This window comes from Nylanderia fulva, unplaced genomic scaffold (assembly GCF_048542155.1).
Source record: "Nylanderia fulva isolate GAGA-0341 unplaced genomic scaffold, ASM4854215v1 Scaffold223, whole genome shotgun sequence".
Classification (NCBI taxonomy): Eukaryota; Metazoa; Arthropoda; class Insecta; order Hymenoptera; family Formicidae; genus Nylanderia; species Nylanderia fulva.
Genome location: NW_028190288.1, coordinates 163,925 through 174,146, shown reverse-complemented (window position 1 = coordinate 174,146; position 10,222 = coordinate 163,925). Strand labels below are relative to the sequence as shown.

Below are 10,222 nucleotides of genomic sequence, written 5' to 3'. Positions count from 1 at the left end.
CGGTGACCAGTGCCCCTGGAAAAGAGAGACAGTGTGAGAGATGGCAGAAACAAAGGCGATCATTGCCACCGCCACGGTACTATACGGCAAGATCTCGCGTGCGTACGACAACTTGCGGAAGCTCGGCGAGGCCAACATCACCCTCGGCGCAGTAGAGGCCCGGCTTCAAAACCTCGAGAAGCTGTGGGAAAAGTTCGACGCAATTAACGATACGCTAGCCGATCGTGTGGAAGAGATAAAACATGATGCCTACGCCAAGCAAGACATCCCGTCATTAGGTGAGGAAGCTTACCTGCAGAATAAGGGCCTCATGCTCGACTTAAAGAGCGCTCTCCAGCGGCGGCTGCAGGCAGCCAGCTCTACCTCGGCCGCGCCAACGACCTCCGCTCCTCGGACAGCGCTGCCAAAAATCCAGCCACCGACCTTCGCCGGGAAGTACGAAGACTGGCCGTCCTTCCGAGACCTCTTTCAATCCCTCATCGGCAGGAACCAGGCAGCCAGACCTGTTGAAAAACTGCATTACCTCAAGCTCTGTGTAAAGGGTGATGCGGAACTGCTAATACGCAATTTGAGTACGACGGATGAAAATTACGAGATCGCCTGGAAGACGTTAAGCAATTTCTACGAGAACAAGAGGTTGTTAACTCGTAACTACCTCAACAACTTTCTGGCTCTTACTAAAATGAAGAGCGAATCCGCAGCTGAGCTAGGGCGACTCTTCCACGGCGTAAAAACAACCGTAAGTTCGCTGAAGAGCATCGATCGTCCCATCGACCGCACGGAGGACCTCTTTGTTCACCTTGTAGTTGAGCTGCTCGATAATCGTTCGCGTCGCGAATGGGAGAGCGTCATCAGCCACACCACCAACCCGCCTACCTACGCCGAATTGGAAGGATTCATAGAGCGACGGCTGCATACCTTAGAGGCTCTGTTTCCTGTGAAGAACGACAGCCGCAGCAGCAGCGACACCAAAGCAACTCGAAGCCATCACGTAAAGAAAACTGAGCCGAAAGACAGGTCCAGAAGTCGGTGCGCCGGTTGCCAGGGGGACCACTTCATAATGTTTTGCAGCAGCTATAAGGAGAAGACGGCTACAGCGCGCATGCAGTTTGTACGTGAACAGAACCTCTGTTCTAACTGCCTGGGGCGCCAACAGCTGACTGAGTGCGCGTCAAAAAAGACCTGTATGACGTGCGGCAGTCGGCACCACTCTTCTCTGCACGACGCCTTCCGCGACGCCGAGACCGCTACGACATCACACGTGGCTCAAGGACAGCCCTTCGCCTCTGTCACTGTGCTGCTCGCCACTGCTCGAGTCCGCGTCCTCGATCGTCACGGATCATGGCATCCCGCCCGAGCTCTGATCGACCAGGGCTCAGAGACGACCATAGTTTCGGAGCGGTTGGTTCAACGACTGCGACTGCCTCGCACGTCTGCCGCCGTCAGCGTCTATGGACTCGGCGAGCAAAGGACGGGAATCGCCAAGGGCAAGGTCAAGCTCACCTTTCGAGCTCTCAACGGTGAGACGTCCAACTCCGTCTCCGCCTTGATTTTGCCGAAGCTGACTCTATTCTCCGGAGGATGCCGCCGAAGCCTGCAATCCTGGACACATCTCAGGGACCTGGAGCTAGCCGATCCAGAATTCCATTCCGCTGATCCAGTAGACCTTCTGCTGGGCGCCGACGTCTACGGATTGATCATCCGCCAGGGTCTGAAAAAGGGAAGTCCTCAGGAACCGGTGGCACAGCAAACTTCGCTAGGCTGGATACTCTCAGGAGCCATCAACGATAATACACGCTGCCAACGTATGTCCTCCCACCATTGCCAAGTGGAGGAAGACCTCACCTGTTTGGTACGTCGCTTTTGGGAGCAGGAAGAGGTTCGACAGCCGTCTCAGCTCTTCACCAAGGTCGAGCGGGAGTGCGAGGAGCACTATCGTCAGTACCACACACGCAACGCCGATGGCCGGTACGTCGTGCGCCTGCCCACGACGGAATCTCTACCGGATCTCTCTGGAACAATCCGCGCCGCCCGCCGGGCTTTGCAACATACAGAAAAGAAATTTGATCGAGAGAGCGAGTTCAGAGGTATGTATGTCAAATTCATGCAACAGTACTTAGACCTGCGCCACATGATGCCTGCTCCGCCTTCGACTACCACGCGTCCTGGAGCTTGCTATCTACCGCATCACGGGGTCCTGCGTCCTGACAGCACCTCCACAAAGCTGAGGGTAGTCTTCAACGGCTCGAGCTCCTTGCCAAACGGAGACTCTCTCAACAGATATCTAGCAACGGGACCGAATTTACTACCTTCTCTGGCCGACATCCTACTGAGTTGGCGACGCCATCGCTACGTCTTCGCGACTGACATCGAGAAGATGTACAGACAGATCCTTGTGCACCCCGACGACCAATGTCTGCAAAGGATATTATGGAGAGAGAGCAGCAACGACGAAGTAAAGGAGTACTGGCTAAGTACCGTTACTTACGGGCTTTCCTGTGCTCCTTATCTGGCGATCCGTACTTTGCGCCAACTTGCCGAGGATGAGGGACATCGCTACCCGAAGGGAGCTCTCATCCTGCTGAGCGACGTTTACATGGACGACATCCTGGCAGGCGCGGAGACCATGGAGGAAGCCGAGGTCATGATCCAACAGCTGAAGGAGATCTGCAGGGCGGGCGGCTTCTCGCTTAAGAAATGGTCGGCAAACCATTCGCTGTTACTGAACCAAGTGGAGCCCGACGACCGGCTTCGACAAGAGTCTAGATGGTGGCTGCCCGGCGAGAGTCACTCTACGCTCGGTCTAAGATGGCAACCTCGTGACGATCTCTTCGCATTCGCTACCAAAGCGATCACACTGTCGACCTTCAGCAAACGGTCGGTACTTTCGTTGACAGCGAAGATGTTCGACCCTCTTGGCTGGCTGGCACCAACAACGATATTGGCAAAAATCTTCATCCAGTCTACCTGGTTGCTAGGTCTGGATTGGGACGCTCCGCTACCTTGCGACGAAGCGAGAAGATGGTTACGATTCCAGAGCGAACTGCCGGCTCTGGAAAAAGTAATCGTACCTCGATGGCTGGGAGGTGTGACTGAATCAATGTTGGAAATCCACGGATTCGCCGATGCCTCCGAGCGTGCCTACTCCGCAGTGATCTACCTGAAGAGCAAAACAAAGGGCATTACTAAGGTGACTCTCTTAGCTGCCAAAACCAAGGTCGCGCCATTGAAGCAGGTATCATTACCTCGACTGGAGCTATCTGCAGCGACTCTTCTGGCCCGTCTCGTCGCCCACACCTTGCCGATCATCGGAGCTGAAAGAGCACCTCTTCACATGTGGTCAGATTCCACAGTCACGCTCGGCTGGATCCGAGGACATCCATCGACGTGGGCCACCTATGTGGCCAACAGGGTCAGCGAGATACAAACGCTGATTCCTGATGCCCACTGGCATCACGTACCAGGACGAGAAAATCCAGCGGACTGCGCTTCTCGGGGACTATATCCTGGTGAGCTGGTTGACCACCCGCTCTGGTGGCAAGGTCCGGAATGGTTAGCAACGGAGAGCAGCCCGTGGATAAACAGTGGAGAGGAGATTCCAACGGAGGACCTCCCAGAGAGACGAGTTCGGGCCCACGCCGCCGCCGTTGCCGAGCTGGAACCCGAGTCAGAATTGCTGCTGCGCTATTCTTCTCTGACCAGACTGCTGCGGATCACTGCATGGTGCCGTCGCTGGTGGCTGATCCACCGCCAGCTTCGTCACCCTCAAAGCCAGTCGAACGAAATCAGCGCCGACGACCTGACGAAAGCCCGCCTCTCCTGGGTTAGATTGATCCAGGCTGGAAAGTTAAAAGAAGAGATTAGACGGTTGCGACATGGAACGCCGCTGCCGTCGCGAAGCGCCCTGCTGAAACTAAATCCATTTCTGGACAGCGAGGGACTCCTACGCGTCGGCGGGCGCCTCAGCAACGCTGACCTGCCGTATGATGCCACTCATCCGCTAATACTGCCCAGCGAGTCTACCTTTACTAACCTCGTCATCGATGACCACCACCAGCGGACTCTACACGGCGGGACGCAGCTGACCTTGTGCTCTTTACGTCAGGAATATTGGGTTCCTCGAGGTCGCTCGCTGGTGAAGAGACGCATCAGCCGATGCGTCAGGTGCATAAGATGGCGAGCCGCCATCCCACAGCCTCTCATGGGCGACCTCCCGGAGCCAAGGGTCAAACCAAGCAGGCCGTTCCTCCACACCGGCATCGACTACGCCGGACCGGTTTGGATGAGAACCTCTAAGGGTCGCGGACACAAGGCATCGAAAGGTTTTATTGTCGTTTTTATCTGTTTAGCCTCTAGAGCCGTTCACCTCGACGTAGCCTCGGATTACTCCGCCGACGCCTTCATCGCTGCCTTGCGCCGGCTGATCTCCAGGCGTGGGATCTGTATATCATTGTACAGCGACTGCGGAACCAATTTCGTGGGTGCTGACAGGCAGCTAGGCGCTCTCTTCTCTGCTGCCAGTGCCGACGGACGCCGCATCGCCGCCTTCGCCGCACAGGAGAAAATCCGGTGGCATTTTAATCCACCGGCGGCACCTAACTTCGGCGGTTTGTGGGAAGCCGCTGTGAAGTCCATGAAACACCATCTGCGACGAGTAATAGGTGATGCCCGGCTCACCTATGAGGAGATGGCGACGCTGCTCTCACAGATTGAGGCTTGCCTCAATTCTCGACCGTTGCAGCCCCTGTCCGATGATCCTGAGGATGTAGCGGCTCTCACCCCGGGACACTTCCTAATCGGTTCCGCTCTCTCCGCCGTACCAGAACCGTCGCTCGAGAGAGAACCTTCGGCCCGATTATCGCGCTGGCAGCTCCTGCAACAGATGAGGGACCATTTTTGGTCCCGGTGGTCCAGCGAGTACTTACATACGCTGGCCCATCGGCCAAAATGGTCCCGAGTCAACCAGGAGGCTTGCATCGGTCGGCTGTGTTTGATTCGAAGCGAGCATACTCCACCAACGAGGTGGCCGCTCGCGCGCGTCACGCGCTTGCACCCGGGATCCGACGGCCACGTGCGCGTGGTCGAACTACGTACCGCTAATACCAATTTGACGCGACCCGTAAGCAAGTTAGTATTTTTGACCGACGGCGCCGAAGTTTCACTCGAATCAAAATCACACGTCGTAAGCGATTAACCTAATTAAAAAAAAAAAAAAAAAAAACTTCACACTTTCCGCTATTAGATATTCACATTCATTTGCACATCACCGTCATATCGTTGCACTCATGTTATCACCATACTTTGTTACAGGTAGAACACTAAAGATTGTTCCGAATTTCCGCGACGCTTAACCGACACGCGTCTATACTGACGCCCGACACAAACAGCTGATCGGCTCAGCATTCTATTGACAAATTCCGTCGGAGCACGTGCGCTCCACGTGTCAGTCACTCGCTAGCGCGTGAATAGGCGCGCGCCCTTACTTTCGCGCTACGGTTCTTATATTGCAGGTGTACTGCAAGGCGGGCGGAATGTTCGAAATCGAACGGATAAAGAAAGCTGAAAGGAAGGGCATTAATGTATTACAATCAAATTCATGCAATATAAGCATGCAGCATGCACATTACGTATATAAAACCTTAAATTGTAACCGACAGACTTTAATATTATTTAAATCGCGCTCGGCCGCACAAGTATACATATACCTCGCGCCTGCGAAAAAAGAAGCGCTTGCGTTAACTTTCACTTTAATCGTAAACACCGCGGTCGCGCGAGAGGAGAGAAAATCAAGTGCCAATAACAACAAAATATGACTTGCTAAAAGGTAAATAATTATCGTAAACGTACTTTCGCCCTTAACATCTCGATCGAACAAGGGAAAATGTTCGCGAAGGTTCTCGAAATCCGGGCCTATATAAACCTCCTCTCTCGTGACCGCGGCGCTCTTTCCGATTGCTCGTCGCGAATAGAGTGTGCTTCTACTTTCCGAAAAAGATCGCTTGTCTTTTTCGGTTTTCTCGTCTAATTACCGTTGCTTGCGGAACAGTCAGTAATTTATTTTCGACCCGGCTTTTCTCTCGTTTATTGCATTCATTTCTTATACATTCGACTCGGCTATCTTTTGGTAATTTCTGTGCGGTAAAACAATTGTAATTTTTGTTAATAGTGAAATATATTTTTTGTTAACGATACGTGTGTGTCGAGTGTAGTGCCTATCTATCGTCTCGCTTCCGACCGTCCTTTCCCGCTATCCGTTGTGCACATAAGGCCTTTTATATATTAGTAGACATACGTTAATCGTTATTTATTTATCAATCACAGCGCCTATGGATATGAAAAATTTCTCGCTTAAAAACGAAGAAATAACTTACGAGATCCAACATCATAAGATTTTATTACGGCGAATACTTTTAAAACATGACAAATTATAACACGCAAGTTCTAATATATTCTCGACTCGAATTAACGGACTATTAGTAAATTTTAAGAATAGGATGATTTTTTGTAAGAATTATAAATTAAGTAACACTGTTATACTGAGGAAGACCGCGTGCGGTTGAAACGTTTATATATGGAAGGTTTTTTGTAATTTCAATATATTGTTTATGAAATAAATTTTAATTGGATACATCTTAAATATTGCTCGATAAGTTGGCCTTTTGTGAATACATTTGTTGTTTTATACAATACACGAGCAAATTAAAATTTTAATTAATATATATAGATATATATATATATATATATATATATATAATATATATATATATATATATATATATATATATATATCAATGTTCTTAAAAGGGTCAAACTCAGTATCACTTTTTTGTTTCAATTGATTAAACTTATTAATTGCATTATTTTTCTTTGTGCGATTAAAATTAAGAAGTCTTTGTTTGCTTTGTTTAAAAAACCGTTTTATGACATTATTTGGTAAACAATTTAGTAAACAATCCTCAACAACTCTTATTTTTGATTTTAAAAACTTTAAATCAAAATTCAGATCCTTAATTTCAAGTTTTAATAACTTTTATTGATTATATTTAATAATCAAATTGAATACTTAAAACGTCGCTAGTGGTATTTAAAATAGGAACGATATATTAAATTCGACCCAAACTAGCCAAGAATTTTTTATTTTATTTCCACAACGTTTCGACCATCTGTTTTTGGTCCTTTTTAAGTGAAAAATTCTTTGATAAAAGCGCAGTTAGTTGACACTGTTGTCATGATTATTAAACAATAGTAATAAAGCATTTTTATTATCGCACCCAATTTTCCATACTAAGAACTTAAAGTTGATAATTGATATATTAATTAATAATGGCTACTCTACTAAATTAATTTTTCAAACCATAAACCATCGTTTAAATTTACTGATCAATAAAAACAACAACATTATTAACAATAGTATTTCTATTCTAAAATCACCTAATTCATACTTTACCATTCCATATTTACCAAGCATATCTGAACAATTTAAAAATATCACAAAGAATCTTAATACGAAATTCTCCTACTTCAGTTTAAATAAGTTAAACAAACACATTAAATTAAGAGTTTAAACAAGGCTCTGTAGTATCAATATAAATTCAACATATAAGACAGGCAATAAGAGCCAAATCGCGGATGACAGTGCGTTATCCTAAACGAAACTAAATTTTTTCGTTAGAATTAAATATCTGTGCACAAGGCATCAAATTTTACTTGGACACGGCCAAGATATAAAATTGGAATAATCTCTACAAGAGATTTAATTCCATACATCCCCTGTTCTCCCTTAAGGAAATAAATGCGAGAGAAAAGGGGTTTCTTTAGGGGGGAACAAACGTTTTTGACTATGCTTGATGTATATATTACCGTTATGACACCGTTTATTAGTTTTTAAATTCAGAATTTAATCAGCGTTGATAATGGTCAAAATATTGACCGAAACGTTCGCTTTGTATTTGTATTTAAAGAGTACTTATGTCTAATTCATTTTTGTCACCTTTTATTGTAATTCATTATTAGACATTAGATTAGAGAACATTATTTTTATATATGACTTCATTTTCTAACATAATTTGAATTTTTATATTTACTGCTCTTAACAGCCTTTTATCAAATTTATTATAATTTAATAAGAACCTTGACGATTTAATAGTAATAAAGTTTTTTGACGATCCATTATAACGATAAGATGCGGTTACTTTCTTTCAAAAGTTCTTTCAAAAGTTATTTCAAATGTTTTTAAAAAATTCCGATAATCATATTGTTTAATAATCATGACAACAATGTCAACTAACTGCGCTTTTATCAAAGAATTTTTCACTTGAAAAGGACCAAAAACAGATGGTCAAAACGTTGTGGAAATAAAATAAAAATTTCTTGGCTAGTTTGGGTCGAATTTAATATATCGTTCATATTTAATAATGTTATTAAACCTACATTTCACATTGTTACTACGGAAAGAGATCTTAAATTTTAAATTTTTAATATGCGAAGGCATTATATCGTACCTTCTACAGTGTAATAAAAAGATCAATTGTTGATTGGAAGTGTAAAATCTCTTGTTATAATTAATCCATTCTTTCATGAGGGACGAGGTCCTGATACCATAATGCCTCAATATGTGTTGAAAAAAGCCTTCAGTATGTATATTCTCCATATCCAAATCCAGGAGTGTATCAATAAATTCCCAAAATTATTAATAACAATCACTAGTATTTAAATAGGAGTTGTAGAGATTAATCGATCAGACTAGCAAGTAAATCATTTATTGAGCTTTACGACGTCTCAACCATGTGTTTGTGGTCAACAATTTATTGTATTGAGAAAGACTGCCGTGTAGTCGAAACGTATATGTAAAAACTTTTTAATTAAGTTATAAAGATTAATAAATGTTTTAACAATTTAACATCTTAATCATAATATTGCTTGTTTACGTTGGCTATTTATTATTCCTTTTAAGTATTAATTCATTGAATTTCTAATTTCTATTAAGTACATAATTTTAATTCACCGTATTTCTTTTATCTAAATAATTTTAATTTGCCTAATTTCTATTATATATCTAATTTTAATTTCTCGTATTTCTTTTATGTAAATAATTTTAATTCGCTAAATTTCTATATGTACATAATTTTATTCTTGAATTTTCATTGTGTACCTAATTTTAATTTTTGAATCTTCATTAAATTTTAAATTTTGATTTGCCGAATTTCTACTCTGTATAATACATAAGTATTTTTGAATTTCTATTATGCATTATAATATTAATTCATCAAATATTTATTGTGTACATAAATTCAATTGGCCGAATTTCTATTAGGTACAATTTCAGTTATTTATATAATAGAAATACGGCTAATAAAATTATGTGCATAATAGAAATTCAAGAATTAAAATTATGAACATAATGGAAAATAAAAAATTAAAATTATTTATATAAAAGAAATACGGCGAATTAAAATTATGTTCATAATAGAAATTCAACAAATTAAAATTATATATATAATATATGAATTTTAAATTGGCCAATAGAGCCCAAGTGCGAAAAATTAATTCTTCGGAACTGTATCTCTTGGTTTGAGATTACTAAGTTCCATATATAAATTAATCTCAAAGTTACATATGGAGAAAAATAGGCGAGAAAAATATAGGTCCGAAAAGTCGCTGAAGCGGACCCCTGTGAAGCTGGCACCTCATTTTCAAAAATTTGAAATTTTTATTAGAGTTCTGATAGCCCCCCTAAGAGTTCTAAAGTTCTCTATCGGTTTTAGAAATAGTTCCGCCATTTAAAATAGAAAAAATATCATTTGAAGATACGGGGGGGCCAACTTCACATTTTTTGCAACTTTAACTTGGCATAACTTTTTTGTTATCAATTTTAGAGCTTTGGTAATTAAGGATAATTGCTAGAACTCTTTGGGGGGCTATCAGAACTCTCAACAGAATTGTCAAATACCGAAAAAAATTTTCACCCTTCTAAAAATCGATAATTCGGGTAAAAATTTTTTCGGAAATCGGCAGTTCTCTCGAGAGTTCTGGTAGCCCCCCGAAGAGTTCTAACGATTCTTCTTAATGATCGAAGCGCTACGACGCGAAATTAAAAAGTTCTGGCTCCTTAAAGTTGCAGATTTGAAAAATTTCAAAGTCCCAGAGGGGTAGAAATTTTTTTCGAAAATCGGCAGTTCTCTCGAGAGTTCTGGTAGCCCCCCGAAAAGTTCTAACGATTCTT

The 10,222-nt window shown here is 43.5% G+C and overlaps 1 protein-coding gene across 1 annotated transcript; it reads left to right on the top strand.

Moving 5' to 3' along the window:
• Positions 1–682: 682 nt before the first annotated feature.
• Positions 683–5,194, top strand: LOC114931834 (uncharacterized). The gene has a single exon (XM_029303980.2). The coding sequence runs from the start codon at positions 683–685 to the stop codon at positions 5,192–5,194; it is 4,512 nt and encodes a 1,503-aa protein (XP_029159813.2).
• The last annotated feature ends 5,028 nt before the right edge of the window (positions 5,195–10,222 follow it).

Bases quoted from the DNA above. Each gene is read 5' to 3' on its own strand.
- LOC114931834 (XM_029303980.2), top strand. From the start codon at position 683: ATGAAGAGCGAATCCGCAGCTGAGCTAGGGCGACTCTTCCACGGCGTA.